General features: G+C 42.0%; 1 protein-coding gene across 2 annotated transcripts in view; it reads left to right on the top strand.

The window, feature by feature from the left end:
* LOC126162480 (ATP-binding cassette sub-family C member 4-like) overlaps positions 1-16,862 on the top strand; it is a 203,846-nt gene that overhangs the window by 103,586 nt on the left and 83,398 nt on the right. For both annotated transcript variants that reach the window (XM_049919023.1, XM_049919022.1), the window contains exon 16: positions 12,451-12,811. In XM_049919023.1, the coding sequence (XP_049774980.1) occupies positions 12,451-12,811 (361 nt within the window). The remainder of the gene's footprint in view (positions 1-12,450; positions 12,812-16,862) is intronic.

The following is a 16,862-nucleotide window of genomic DNA, read 5'->3' as shown; positions in this document are numbered from 1 at the left end:
CGATAGTTTCGTAGGACATCTGAAGTTGTTTACCTGCTTAATAACTGTCCAAATAAAATAATTGTTGCAATGTTAAACAGCTATCGGATACCCACCCTAAACACACATGCTACAAAATCAAAGACCATCACTTTTAATTTCTTCACAGTCACATACCCTTAAACCCTAAATTCAGCTTACAAGAAATGGTCTCCATCAATGTCTACTTGGATAGAGTTTCTTTTCATTTGGTTGCTTCTGATTCATGTCGCCCACGCTGTTACTCAGTAGGTTAGTGCACCGACACCGGTATTTCTTGAGAGGCCTGCGTCATGTCAAAACAGCCACAGGGATAGGTAACGTCAGAATAGCTAACATTTTGCTTCTTTCGCGACAATTCGTTACATTTACTGACTGAGTAGCAAAGTGCTTTACTTGGTAACGTTTCAGTGGCAAAGTTGGTGTTTTGAACTCTCACCTCTTCACAAAGACTTTCCCAAATAACTTCCTAACAATGCTTCATTGCGTACACGAATCGAGAATCATATTGTGTAAATATTGCAGTATTTCATGGAAGCAAAACGCATAAAGATGTCTCCACAAAATACTGTTGGGTTTATACATATATATGCGGATGCAGATCCAGTAGCCGTACATTCAACATCAAGACACTTGGCTGCATTAGAGCAATTTATTAATTTGCTATCGATTTCGGTCAATGGCTAAAAGGCAAAAAAGACAATAAAGCCTCAAAGTACAAAACTTCATAAAAACATGAAAATACAAAAAAGTAACGAAAAATTGCCAACACAATTCACATGTCAATCATGATGAACCAGAAAATCACATTTGATGTCAAACTCAATAATAATAACACAAAATAACTAATTTTCTCACATAATCAACTTTAGTTATCTACATACAACAAGAGTCTGGGCATAGCATGAGCAGCCAAAGTAGGCGTAGCCTGAAAGACAACACCATAGAAATGTCCTGTCGATATCCACCAAGACACACAAAAAGAATTTTCAAATAACTACAACGATTCCAGTAAAGTCATAAGTAATATTTATACAAAAGATGACAGTGGTATGACCACTAAATCACGACCATCATTTATGGAAATGTTTAATACGCCTTTAATGACAGTCACGCAAGCAACGTAAACTGTGCAAAAACAACTGAAACATAATTAAAATGAAAGTGCCAATAGTAAATGTTACATATAATTTCTGACTACAATATACAAGTCAGTGTATCACGTGTCCCAATAGACAGCGACTCGGGAAAAAATGATTAAGATTGAGGTTCCTAGATTATTACTGAGAAATTACATCATTATCGATGTAAGAAAGAACTAACCAGGATTAAACAATACAAAGCATACATTGTTAAAACTTAATAGCATAATAAAGGATACTTTAATCAGAGTATGCAGAAATCTGTTAATAAAAGCATTATTTCATGTTCACATGTGTGATTAATCACATGACATCTAATCTATAGTCAAACAGGAATTACATGGAATCCATTTTCCCAAGAAGAATCAGTACACCACAGCACAATATCAGATCAATATGGAACGACAGACAAATAGCAGATTAGCTTACAATAGTTATACAAAAACAAGGAAAAATTAGGTTATCTGGTTTAGGCAACTGAGCATTGTATAGAGTGGAACGAAGCAAGTGACCAACAAATGGATAACTTAAGAAGTGGATTTTGAAACTGGCTATAAACAAAAAAAAACATAAAATCATTCTTTGAGCATTACAACTCATTGGTACTGCTAAATAACCAACAAGCAATTTTGTGCAACGATGACGGGAGACATAATCACAGCAGAAACAAGAATACTTAAACTGCAATAAGCCACACAGCCGTCACAAAGAAATCGTATTAAATACTGTAATATAAAAGCCCATATTTTACAGAATCAACCAGAAGGAAAAATGTAACAATACAAAAAAATGGCTCTGAGTACTATGGGACTCAACATCTTAGGTCATAAGTCCCCTATAACTTAGAATTACTTAAACCTAACTAACCTAAGGACATCACACACACCCATGCCCAAGGCAGGATTCGAACCTGCGACCGTAGCAGTCCCGCGGTTCCGGACTGCAGCGCCAGAACCGCTAGATCACCGCGGCCGGCAACAATACAATTACCAAGAAATACATAAAGGCTAGTATACATACATGATAAGTATATTTCATATGTTTTGTCACAGGATACATTATTTACACAACTGTCATTCAATGTGTATTACGAAGATCGTACATCGTGATGTCCATATGATATTTAATGTACAAGAAAAATGAAAATTTAAATGTTTTTCTTAATAGTTGCCTGTGATTAAGTGGTCATACCATTATTCTCTTCTGCTCAAATATTACTTATAACTTCACTGTAATCGACGGAATTATGGTTATTTTTTTCTTAAAATTATTTTTGTGCGTCTTGGCTCATATCGACTGGATATCTCTATGGTTTTAACTTTGAGGTTACGAGTACTTTGGCTTTCATGCCATGTTCCGACTACATATTTCAGGTTTCCTGTTGTGTGTACATGACAAAATTTGCTTATATGGGAAAAGTACTGTTCTTCTGTGTTTCATGAGTTTGACAGCTAAAAGGATTTTGTGGCTCAATATGATTGACTTTTGAGTTGTATTAGTCAGTTGTTCGTAAGTTACGTTTGATATTTTCGTGTCTTTCCGATGTTTTTTACACTGAATTTTTGTTGTAAATTTTTTAACGTTGATGCAGGTGCCAGATGATGTTCATTGTCCGAAACCGTCAGTAAATAAATAAATTGTTCTAATGTAGCCAGCTGTCACGAGTTTCCTGAAACATCTGTCAGCTGCTGACAGATGCCTGGAGAAACATTTGTCTATTCAACAGCCTCGTCGGGAAAGCCTGATGCGCAGTAGATTCTTAACCCCACTACTGATACGAAACAATTATAAATTCAGATAGCCTGTGATATAATCTCGTGATAATTTTGAAATTTCCATGCGTCTTAAGGACGTGGTGCAATCAGATCAACATTTTCAGGCAATGCTTTTTGAATATGAGCAAATAAAGTCGCACAGTGATTCGGATTCTTTGCCCCCTGTAACACTAAACGTTCATGTCCACAGAATAGAAGAAGACAGTATAAAACGTAATGGCATTCAATATAACCATTTGGATGGACAAATTTTCTTAAGAAACCCAGTTGCTTACACGGACCGTCGTAGTTTCTTTGCACTCCTGGAAATTGAAATAAGAACACCGTGAATTCATTGTCCCAGGAAGGAGAAACTTTATTGACACATTCCTGGGGTCAGATACATCACATGATCACACTGACAGAACCACAGGCACATAGACACAGGCAACAGAGCATGCACAATGTCGGCACTAGTACAGTGTATATCCACCTTTCGCAGCAATGCAGGCTGCTATTCTCCCATGGAGACGATCGTAGAGATGCTGGACGTAGTCCTGTGGAACGGCTTGCCATGCCATTTCCACCTGGCTCCTCAGTTGGACCAGCGTTCGTGCTGGACGTGCAGACCGCGTGAGACGACGCTTCATCCAGTCCCAAACATACTCAATGGGGGACAGATCCGGAGATCTTGCTGACCAGGGTAGTTGACTTACACCTTCTAGAGCACGTTGGGTGGCACGGGATACATGCGGACGTGCATTGTCCTGTTGGAACAGCAAGTTCCCTTGCCGGTCTAGGAATGGTAGAACGATGGGTTCGATGACGGTTTGGATGTACCGTGCACTATTCAGTGTCCCCTCGACGATCACCAGTGGTGTACGGCCAGTGTAGGAGATCGCTCCCCACACCATGAAGCCGGGTGTTGGCCCTGTGTGCCTCGGTCGTATGCAGTCCTGATTGTGGCGCTCACCTGCACGGCGCCAAACACGCATACGACCATCATTGGCACCAAGGCAGAAGCGACTCTCATCGCTGAAGACGACACGTCACCATTCGTCCCTCCATTCACGCCTGTCGCGACACCACTGGAGGCGGGCTGCACGATGTTGGGGCGTGAGCGGAAGACGGCCTAACGGTGTGCGGGACCGTAGCCCAGCTTCATGGAGACGGTTGCGAATGGTCCTCGCCGATACCCCAGGAGCAACAGTGTCCCTAATTTGCTGGGAAGTGGCGGTGCGGTCCCCTACGGCACTGCGTAGGATCCTACGGTCTTGGCGTGCATCCGTGCGTCGCTGCGGTCCGGTCCCAGGTCGACGGGCACGTGCACCTTCCGCCACCACTGGCGACAACATCGATGTACTGTGGAGACCTCACGCCCCACGTGTTGAGCGATTCGGCGGTACGTCCACCCGGCCTCCCGCATGCCCACTATACGCCCTCGCTCAAAGTCCGTCAACTGCACATACGGTTCACGTCCACGCTGTCGCGGCATGCTACCAGTGTTAAAGACTGCGATGGAGCTCCGTATGCCACGGCAAACTGGCTGACACTGACGGCGGCGGTGCACAAATGCTGCGCAGCTAGCGCCAATCGACGGCCAATACCGCGGTTCCTGGTGTGTCCGCTGTGCCGTGCGTGTGATCATTGCTTGTACAGCCCTCTCGCAGAGTCCGGAGCAAGTATGGTGCGTCTGACACACCGGTGTCAATGTGTTCTTTTTTCCATTTCCAGGAGTGTATATATATAAAAAAGTTTTTCTCTAATAGTGTCAAATGCTCTTTACTTTTTCATCTATTCAACGAGAGCCACTTATGCGCCACGTTTTCCTGTTTTTTGATTTGAGTAACAGAACTGTTTGTGGATATGGCACCATCTTTCAAACCCACAGTACAAATCTGAGAGCAGGGTCCAGTTATGATGTTCATTTTACCTCCAGTGGTTTTCCTTTCCTACTCCAATCTTTTTTTAAGAAAAACACACTCCTGTCCTTGGAATCAATAAAACAGTTCATAGTTTTGCAACTTATTGGATATTCACTCATTCTTTCCAGCAGTGACACTTAGGCGAGCTAAACAGCACTATTTATTGATAATAAGTCAGATTTTTAAATTATTATATCAAAAGCTATTAACAATATTGGGCTCAAATTTTGATATCTTTAAGTGGGAGACTGCGCTTGGTGGAATGATGCTAATGTTTCAATATTTGCTGCAAAAATTGTCACTGCAGCCTTGAAACGCCACCTTCAGCTATTGACATTCTGTTGTTTCTTCTTTGAGTACCTGTCAGGCATTTTTATGGTTGACAGGTGGCAGACCACTGAAGGAAAACCAACAGAAATGAAGTTTAAGGAGTCAGAAAGATTACGCAAAGGAACCACAGCTAATAGTGAGACCTGTGCACTGAAACAACCGAATGGTTCGTTAATTTGTATTTTCCATAAAAAAAGGTATTGCAGTTTTGTCTTATGAATCTCATAGTCGTTTGACCTGGGTGGAAATCTATTATATATTAGTTATTCCTTATGAGTCTGAGCCGAAGAGGCGCCCTGATATCTGCTCACAATAAAAATAGTCGTGAGAAAATGATAATACAGCATATGAAGCCGACAGTCACAAGATTTGACAAAGGGAACATTGGTAACAGTGATTACTTTACTGCTTTATCAAAGGATTTACGTGGATGCCACCTCCATTAAGAGCAGATGTTACTCAAACATGCAGGCATCGCAGTATGGTGATAAAAATATAATATAAAATCTTCCTTGCTGCAGGCCTTAAAGCTGGATATAATTTATGACTTTATCTTTGAAACTAAATTTGTTGTATAATTTTTTATTTAAGTTTCAATCATTCATTTGTCGACTCTTCTATGAACCCCTCATGCAGTAATAATTCTAATGTTTGTACTTTTCAGAAAGGTTGTAGTACTCACTTTAGAATGATCATGGGAAGGATATACCGAAACAGATTTCTAAAATTTTCCATAAGTGCTCCTATAAATTGTCAAAAATACCAGGGTGGCAACATCAGGTCTTTCCACAAAGAAAACATTAGAATTGTCTTCCAGAAAAAAATTGTTTGTACAAGGCAAGATTTCGGCTAGTTACTGCATGTACCATCACGTGACATGAATGGGCGTTCTGGTGCTCAAGTTTTAGATCCCTTCCCCACGAGTACTAATTTTCTGAACTCTCTTACTGCACTGCGTCAGTTTCTGCACTTAACAAGCAACAGCAGCTACATGTCTCCTTACTTTCTTACAAAGTGTTTACATTTTGCTGAATGGAGTCACAGATTACGGCACTTGCTGTTATGAAGTCGAGTAGATGTTGAATGTATTGAACAGTTTCAGCTGATTCTTTGTGCCTTCGTTCACGAAGCATACCTAATACAGAGCCTCATTTTTTATAGCAATATTTAGTGAGACCTTAGAAACTTGCGTAGGTTCGATATTTTGCACGCGTATTAATATTGTTGAACGTGTGTAACCTAATAAATATGAACTCTGTAACCTCCCCACTACTGGTTTCTGAATGAAATTTAGCCCAACTTTACCTCCTACTCTATAAAAGCCTACGTAGTAACGAAACTGTATACTTTGAAAGTGCTATCCAACTTAAACTCTTATGCTAACCTGTGACTAAACAGTACCTAATTTGAACTGAACTGTAGCTAGTCTTTATATGAAATGAGCAACTGAAGTAAGATAATTATCTGGCCCTAATAAAAATTTCCACTTACCTCGCGTCTTGAAAACATTGTGACAGACTTCTCGAAAGCACAGCAGCAAACAGTAAGCACGCAGCGGCTAAGCTAGATTTCTATTTTTTTATTTTTATTTTTATTTATTTATTTTTTTTATTTTTTTTATTTTATTTTTTTTTTTTTTTTTTGCATACCACATAATGCACTGTGGTAATCCGTAACGGTGGATGGGGGAGTAACAATTCCTATGAAATGGTATTCCAAGACAGCGATTTTAGAATGAAGTATGTATTAAAAATTCACGTGGTTTTCACACATAACATAGGTTTGAACAATGCTATGCTTAACAAAGTGAACAACAATTTGTAAAGGGTACAAAGCTGACAGAAAATTTCTATAAAACCAAACGGCTTAATCAGTCGATATCTTAGTGCATGACGCAGGGAACAGGGGTGGTCTTTCTCTCAGTTCTGAGCAAGTTAACTAGCTAACAAACATTTCGACTAGCTGCGCAGTGCTGCAGTCTTACCACAAACTTATTCTCTAAATAAAATGTTTTTCATGAGTTATATTCTTTTCGCCTTCCAATATATACATCATATTCATCCTCGCTGTCCTTCACAGTATATCTCTCTTCATCTAATAGATACAATCACAAGCCAACACAGCACTACTGAATACGTCCATCACCTACCGCATTTCAACTAAGAATGTATCAGACTACGCAGAGGCAAATCTGTGCCATAATAAGACCAAAGATTGTTTAACAGTAACGTAGCTTGTTCTCTCCCTGACGTGAACATCAGTAGCTTACAAAATCAAAGTGACATGTACACCTTACAGCTCTGCTGATCCAGCCAAGTACATACGCTTGCTTTCTAACCACACACCGATGGACTGAGATTACAGAACATTAGGCATATGTTCGGAGTGTCTCCAAAATCATACCACAGGACTGATCGTACAAAAGCCCAGCGGTAGCTCAATTCAGCACTCTGTCTCCCGATGTTGGTTGTTCCTGTATCTCCGAATGGACAGGTCAACTACCCAAGCCAGATTCTGTGTCTAACTTGTTCTTTGTTTCCTGAACAAGTCAAAGCTACATCCGCTGTGAAACTCTTCTTATTGCTGATTAATACACAGTATACGAGCATTTTGTTTAGGTGGTGCTCTACAGCTCGTAAATAATGGAAAAGATATTACAGAATCACGAAGAGCTCCTAATGAAACAAATAATTATCAGCTGCCAGTTTAGATCAACCGTTCATCGTCCGTTCCATAACATTGTTTACATAAACCTCAATTGATGACCTCTTACTGTGGCGTTAAACGTGAAATAGAAAACCATCCTGTGTCACTGACACTGTTGACTGTAGTCAAATCCATTAATCCTAGCAATACCAAGGCATTTTCCATAACACACGTAACTGTTTCAAATGGTCCAAATGGCTCTAAGCACTATGGGACTTAACATCTACCGGCCGTTGTGGTCGAGCGACTCTAGGCGCTTCAGCCTGGAACCGCGCGACCGCTACGGTCGCAGGTTCGAATCCTGCCTCGGGCATGGGAGTGTGTGACGTCCTTAGGTTAGTTAGGTTTAAGTAATTCTAAGTTCTAGGGGACTGATGACCTCAGATGTTAAGTCCCATAGTGTTCAGAGCCGTTTGAACCATTTGAACTTAACATCTGAGGTCATCAGTCTTCTAGACTTAGAACTACTTAAACCTAACTAACCTAAGGGCATCACACACATCCATGCTCGAGGCAGGATTCGAACCTGCGACCGTAGCAGAATCGCGTTTCCCAGCTGAAGCGCCTAGAACCGCTCGACCACAGCGGCCGGCCCACGTAACTGGGGGCCACTTTATGCCGACCTTAAAAAATCAGAAAAATAGTTATTTGTTATTGATTTATACGAATAACTTAATTTTCAAACACATACTGATGTGTAAGTAGGGTCCAAAACCTGAAAATATCTTTTGCAACAGACTTATCAATATCACCACTCTTTCAGTAATGTGTACTACTTTATGCTCCCCGAAATAAAATTAAAAAATGCAAATTTCGTTAATTGGTGATGACTTTTACTCATAAAATACTATTTAAAGAGATGTTGATCTTTAAGTGAGGTCCTGAACCTGATAATATCGAATATGACATACATTGCACAAGTGACATCTGTTCCTAAGACCTAAATTTTTGCATTAACTTTATTTGAAAAACTAAAAAAGTACTGGATTCTGGTAGCAGAATTAATTAAAAACAACACTTTCTTAAAAAAATTTAAATTAAAGTAACTGACTAGATTACAATATTACGAATTTAATACAGTCAACTGCAAAATGCGTGAACTTTACCAGTATGTGGAGTACACAACACGCACGAGGATGCAACCTTTGTATGAAGGTCCACAAAGATTGTTTAACTTTTATTAATGCGTTCTCTTGTGTTGACTGAATTGACGCCGCTCGGAGTAGCCGCGCGGTCTGGGGCGCCTTGCGACGGTTCTCGCGGCTCACCCCGTCGGAGGTTCGAGTCCTCCCTCGGGCATGGTTGTGCGTGGTGTCTTTAGCGTAAGTTAGTTTAAGTTAGATTAGGTAGTGTGTAAGCCTAGGGACCGATGACTTCAGCAGTTTGCTCCCACAGGAACTTACCACAAATTTCCAAATTTCTAATTGAATCGACGCCGCAAGAAACCCGAGAATATTTTATTGGTTTTAACACTAAAAGCTCATCAATGATATAAATCCAGAGGAAGTAAGTGCGTTAAAAGGGAGGAAATTGTTGAGATATAACTGCAGAACATTTCTTAACTCCTTCGCTTCCTTACTGAGGTGCTTTATTCTTACACTTGTCACGTTTCCAGCTATGTAAATAGTAAATAATATCTACTTTTAATAAGGGCTGAATTACCCTGAAAGATAGTTAGAATTACTTTTTGAACCATACACTGATCAACCAAAATACTATGACCAGTACCCATCACGATGCTGAACGTAGCTTCGTTGTGTATCGGGCACGTGTGGCGGTAAGTGAAGTACATAGGCGGAGGAGAGATGAATGTGGATTTATTCTAGCGGACGGTATGGCCCGGAAATGGCGAAATCCACGATACAAGCGATTTTAACAAACGTTAGATTATTCTGACTTGACGCCCTAGGAACGAGCATATCGAAAACGGTGAACCTGATCTGCTGTTACTGTGTTGCTGTCGTGAGCATCTACGGAAGGTGGCAGGAGGACGGTGAAAACATGGCCAGTCGACAGTGAGTTGAACTGCCGCATCTATTTAAAAACATGGACGTCGAGTCTTGCCTACCCTATAAAGTAGGATGTGCGAAGATGTGTGGCGTACGTGACGACTGAGTGCAATGTTTGTGTAGGCATTCGCGTTTTGGAGCACACGTTCAGCTCAAATAGTCGAACAAGGGGGTTCAGAAACAGACGTATTCCCATATTAACCCAACAAAATGGTCAGTTACAACTGCAGTGGACATGGGATCACCAAGATTGCATCGTGGACCTTGGCCACGTGTTACATGGTCGCATGTTACACCACGCCATGTCCGGGTACGTTGTCATTCAGGTAAACGGCTGCTCGAAAAATGCAAAGCGCCGAGGAGGCATGCCGCTGGGGTGGTATTTGCGTTGGAGAATACTTAGGGTTCAATTGGACCTGTAGTAGTAATCAAAGCCTGTTGACTACGAGAACATAACTGCGGACAACGTGCATCCTGTCATACTTGGTTGTTTCCCCGACTGCAGTGGCATGTTCCTACAGGAACTATCAGTGTCACAAGGCCAGAATCGTGCTAAGGAGGTTTGAGTAAAATGGTAGTGAACTCAAACTGATGCCTTGGTCACCAACAAATTCGCCTGACCTGAACCCGATGGGACACGTCTGGGACGATATCTGGCCCCATCTCCACTCTCACAAAACCACCGGCCCGTAATTTACGGGAACTGCGTCACCTGAGCGTAGGAATGTGGAAGCACGTGGCCGTCTCCCTAGCCTGCTTCACTGTACCTTCACTGCTCGCGGTGGAGGTTGCTGGTGGCGCGTGCTGGACGTTTCACGACACAAGCAGGCTATGGGCGTATTAAGGCGCCCATCGCTTCCATCTTTGTTGTGAAACGATCTTGGATCTCATGTGATGGCCGCGGCCAATTTCTTTTCCCCATTCTAGTGACCTAATGAATAATAAACTCAAATCGGTAGCTGATAAGGAAAGAATTTTGTCTTCTGACGCCATTACAAGATAGTGGCGAGAAACACTACAGCGTTATTCTGTCTTAAAACTAAAGCGTAGCCCGAATTTCAAGTTTTTACCAGTGTTGAAAGTACCACAGATGTCTAATTATATTTACCGCACTAAGAATCCACTGGTGATTTTCCTCGAACGCTTTCAGTGGTAATGCATTCTTCTGGATCACAGTTATAAACGAGGATGCACCGCCCACCAGTGGGTCCTGAAGAGATGTGATGGGGCACTTTTTGTCCGAGACAAAAGTAGGTAGCGTTTAGAAGCGACCGCCGCCTTACTGGGCAATTCTCACAAGAATGTAGCGAAACGTTTTTAGTAATATAAGTGCAAAAAATGAATATACAATTATGACTACCTGCTGTGTTCCCATTATTTTGACATATCAGTTTTCGTCATAAAATATTCTGCTCTACGCTGTTAAGCTTATAACAACTGACAAGATTTTATTACAATAATTCTCACGTTACATTATAGAGAGACAGCTACTGAAAAGAATGACTAAGCTTTAGAGTTCATAGAGTTCACTTCCTCTATGCTTCTAAATTAGCACACACAGCTTTACTTTGTTGATGACTTCTATTTTTGTATCCTTGTGTTTTACACCTTTCGTTACATTTTTTAAAATTTTGTTTCTTCGACCATATATATATGTTTACGGTATTAGACTCTTACTTTGACCTAAACAAGTGGTTCCGGTCGCTGGTTCGAATCCTGCCTCGATCATGGATGTGTGTGATGTCCTTAGGTTAGTTAGGTTTAAGTAGTTCTAAGTTCTAGGGGACTGATGAACACAGATGTTAAGTCCCATAGTGCTCAGAGCCATTTGAACTATTTGTTAAGTCCGATAGTGCTTATAGCCGTTTGAACCATAAAGAAGTGGTTCATTTCTGGTTTTTTAGTCTTTTAACGGTTATTGCATCCCTTCACAGTTCATTTACACGACTAGGGTTAGTTTTCTTTATTTCTTTATCATATTTACACATTCATTATTTCAGTTTCTTATTTTTCAGTATTTATGTATTGAGTCATATTCGCTATCTTCATGATGTCTCATTACAGTTCGACCACTGTATGTGCAACATGACTCAGCTTATTTTTCAATAAAAGCTTTTCTAATTACTACAATGTGAAACTTTTACTTTATGTCGTAATATTATGTTAGCATTGTATTTTATGCGTCTTTTTTAATACAGTTGACAGATACATGACAGTTCTGTGACCACTGTTTGTATGTCGTGCATTTCAGTTTACCATCTCGATATATTTGATCTCTCTTCTAATACCTTTTGTAATACATATGAACGGTTAATTTATTTCAAATAATGACAACTGATGTTGCATGTCAGATTTTTTGTTCATTTTAAACCTGATTCAGTCGATTTATACAGGAGCCTGAAGGTGTTGGCAATGAGGCACCGAAACTGGTAGTCCAATAAAATAATGAAAAAAATTACCGATGTCGGTAATCATTTTCTTCAAGTCTTTGACCAGCCGCAGACCAATTCCATTTAGAGAAGAGGGAAAAGTCGTTGCCACGTGTACCCCCTGGCGTCGTCCACAGGTCTGACACGGAGGTGGTGAGGCGCTCGCTGCAGCAGCAGCTGGAGGAGTCCGGCGGCGGCGAGGGCGACGGCGCGCAGCGGCGCCAGCTGGACGCACTGCCTTCCGCGCAGACGTTCCTCGAGCTGCTGGCCGGCCTCGTGCTCGGCTGCATCGCCTTCACGCAGCTCCGCTCCGTCGCCTTCTTCACCTTCTGCATGCGAGCCTCCAAGAATCTCCACAGCCGCATGTTCAACAGCGTCCTGAGGGCCACTATGAGCTTTTTCGACACGAATCCGTCGGGGAGGATTTTGAACAGATTCTCCAAAGACGTCGGCTCCACGGACGATCTACTTCCGCAGTTTATGATGAATATGATACAGGTACGTATGGAAACGATACAAAGGAAATCTTGGCACGAGCTTCGAAACTATACGCGAGAAAACTTACTGCCAGTGATCGCTGAATTATGACCAAGCGACCGCTACTAGTATCGTGTGTGAACCACGTGGTGTTCGTGATGACTTGTGGAGAAACACGTAACAAGCAGTGAGGGGATTAATGATCTAGTTATCTGTGACTATACGACATTGGATACTTTTTGGAGGGCGGTAGTTCCTACAGGAGTGGCTCTTCGATACTATCCGTCGGATCACCTCAGTGTCAAGTGTGGGCACCAGCGTAACTGATTCTTACACCACTTGACACACCAGGCTGATACTCACCGTCCTACTTTCTGTGCACTCATATTTCATGTATTTACGGTCTATAAAAGTTTTTTGCTGACTTTCATTTCAGAATTCCGATGTCCAAGTACCTACATTAAACAGGCAGTACACAAATTATTCAAAACTGTAGATTCAAATGGAGAGTAGATTCAAATGTTCAGTATTTAACGGGGGATGCAAATCTAATAGTCATGGGGGACTGGAATGCAGTTGTTGGGGATGGTGTAGAAGAAAAGGTTACAGGAGAATATGGGCTTGCGACAAGGAATGAGAGAGGAGTAAGACTAACTGAGTTCTCTAACAAGTTTCAGCTAGTAATAGCGAATGCCCTGGAGGTATACTTGGAAAAGGCCTGGTGAAACGGGAATATTTCAGTTAGATTACATCATGGTCAGACAGAGAGTCCGAAATCAGATACCGATTTGTAAACGGTACCCAGGAGCAGAAACAGACTCAGATCACAATATACACTACTGGCCATTAAAATTTCTACACGAAGAAGAAATGCAGATGATAAACGGGTACTCATTGGACAAATATATTTTACTAGCACTGACATGTCATTACATTTTCACGCAATTTGGGTTCATAGATCCTAAGAAATCAGTACCCAGAACAACCACCTCCGGCCGTAATAACGGCCTTCATACGCCTGGGCATTGAGTCAAACAGAGCTTGGATGGCCTTGTACAGGTACAGCTGCCCATGCAGCTTCAACACGATACCACAGTTCATCAAGAGTAGTGACTGGCGTATTGTGACGAGCCAGTTGCTCGGCCACCATTGACCAGACGTTTTCAGTTGGTGAGAGATCTGGAGAATTTGCTGGCCAGGGCAGCAGTCGAACATTTTCTGTATCCAGAGAAGCCCGTACAGGACCTGCAACATGCGCTCGGTCATTATCCTGCTGAAATGTAGGGTTTCATTGGGGTCGAATGAAGGGTAGAGCCACGGGTCGTAACACATCTGAAATGTAACGACCACTGTTCAAAGTGCCGTCAATGCGAACAAGAGGTGACCGAGACATGTAACCAACAGCACCCCATACCATCACGCCGGATGATACGCCAGTATGGCGATGACGAATACACGCTTCCAATGTGCGTTCACCGTGATGTCGCCAAACACGGATGCGACCGTCATGATGCTGTAAACAGAACCTGGATTCATCCGAAAAAATGACGTTTTGCAATTCGTGCACCCAGGTTCGTCGTTGAGTACACCATCGCAGGCGCTCCTGTCCGTTAAAAAATGAATGAAATGGCTCTGAGCACTATGGGACTTAACTTCTGTGGTCATCAGTCCCCTTGAACTTAGAACTACTTAAACCTAACTAACCTAACGACATCACACACATCCATGCCCGAAGCAGGATTCAAACCTGCGACCGTAGAGGTCGCGCGGGTCCAGACTGTAGCGCCTAGAACCGCTCGGCCCCTCCGGCCGGCGCTCCTGTCTGTGATGCAGCGTCAAGGGTAACCGCAGCCATGGTCTCCAAGCTGATAGTCCATTCTGCTGCAAACGTCGTCGAACTGTTAGTGCAGATGGTTGTTGTCTTGCAAATGTACCCATCTGTTGACTCAGGGATCGAGACGTGGCTGCACGATTCGTTAGAGCCATCCGGATAAGATACCGGTCATCTCGACTGCTAGTGATACGAGGCCGTTGGGATCCAGCACGGTGTTCCATGTTACCTACCTGAACCCACCGATTCCATATTTTGCTAACAGTCATTGGATCTCGACCAACGCGAGCAGCAATGTCGCGATACGATAAACCGCAATCGCGATAGGCTACAATCCGAACGTTATCAAAGTTGGAAACGTGATGGTACGCATTTCTTCTCCTTATACGAGGCATCACAACAACGTTTCACCGGGCAACGCCGGTCAATCGGTTGGAAACTTTCCTCCTGTCAGCACGTTGTAGGTGTCGCCACCGGCGCCCACCTTGTGTAAAGGCACTGAAAACCTAATCATTTGCATATTACAGCATCTTCTTCCTGTCGGATAAATTTCGCGTCTGTAGCAAGTCATCTTCGTGGTGTAGCTATTTTAATGGCCAGTAGTGTAGTAGTGATGAAGAATAGGCTGAAGTTTAAGACATTAGTCAGGAATAATCAATATGCAAAGAAGTGAGATACGAAAGTACTAAGGAATGACAATATACGCTTGACGTTCTCTAAGGCTATAGATATAGCAATAAGGAATAGCTCAGGAGGCAGTACAGTTGAAGAGGAATGGACATCTCTAAAAAGGGTCGTCACAGAAGTTGGGAATGAAAACATAGGAACAAAGAAGGTAACTGCGAAGATACCATGGATAACAGAAGAAATACTTCAGTTGATTGATGAAAGGAGGAAGTGGAAAAACGTTCCGAGATACTCAAGAATACAGAAATACAAGTCGCTGAGGAATGAAATAAATAGGAAGTGCAGGGATGCTAAGACGAAATGGCTGCAGGAAATATGTGAAGACATCGAAAACGAAATGATTGTCGGAAGGACAGACTCAGCATACAGGAAAGTCTAACAACCTTCGGTGACATTAAAAGCAAGGGTGGTAACATTAAGAGTGCAACGGGAATTCCACTATTAAATGCAGAAGAGAGAGCGGATGGATGGAAAGAGTACATTGAAAGCCTCAATGAAGGGCAGATTTGTCTGACGTGATAGAAGAAGAAACAGGAGTCGATTTAGAAGAGGTAGGGGATCCTGTATTAGAATCAGAATTTAAAAGAGCTTTGGAGCACTTAAGGTCAATTAAGGCAGAAGAGATAGATAACATTCCATCAGAATTTCTAAAATCATTGGGGGAAGTGGCGACTATTCACGTTGGTGTGTAGAATGTGTGAGTCTGGTGACATACCATCTGACTTTCGGAAAAGCATTGTCCGTACAATTCCGAAGACGGAAAGTGGTGACAAGGGTAAGAACTATCGCAGAATCAGCTTAACAGCTCATGCATTCAAGTTGCTTACAAGAATAATATACACAAGAATGGAAAAGAAAATTGAGGATGCGCTAAATGACGCTCAGTTTGGCTTTAGGAAAGGTAAAGGCACGAGAGAGGCAATTATGCGTTGCGGTTAATAATGGAAGAAAGACTAAAGAAAAATCAAGACACGACCTGGAAAAACCGTTCGTCAATGTAAAATGGTGCAAGATTCTGAAAAAAGTAGGGGTAAGCTATAGGGAGATACGGGTCATATACAATATGTATAACAGCCAAGAGTGGGCGACCAAGAACGAAGTGCTCGTATTAAAAAAAGGTGTCAGACAAGGATGTAGCCTTTCTCCCATACTATTCAATCTGTACATCGAGGAAGCAATGATGTAAATAAAAGAGGTCAGGAGTGGAATTAAAATTCAAGGTGAAAGGGTAACAATGTTACGATTCGCTGATGACATTGCTATGCTGAGTGAAAGTGAAGAAGAAATACATGATCTGCTGAACAGAATGTACGGTCTAATGAGTACATAGCATGGATTGAGAGTAAATCGAAGAAAGACGAAGGTAATGAGAAGTAGTAGAAATGAGAACAGCAAGAAACTTCACATCAAGATTGATGGTCACGAAGTAGATGAAGTTAAGGAATTCCTTCTTCTATGACGTCAGACAAATCTCCCCCTTCATTGAGGCTTTCAGTGTAGTCTTTCCATCCATCCGCTCTCTCTTCTGCATTTAATAGTGGAATTCCCGTTGCA

This window comes from Schistocerca cancellata, chromosome 2 (assembly GCF_023864275.1).
Source record: "Schistocerca cancellata isolate TAMUIC-IGC-003103 chromosome 2, iqSchCanc2.1, whole genome shotgun sequence".
Classification (NCBI taxonomy): domain Eukaryota; kingdom Metazoa; phylum Arthropoda; class Insecta; order Orthoptera; family Acrididae; genus Schistocerca; species Schistocerca cancellata.
The sequence above is the reverse complement of the archived record's forward strand: the minus strand, read 5'-3'. Positions and strand labels throughout refer to the sequence as shown.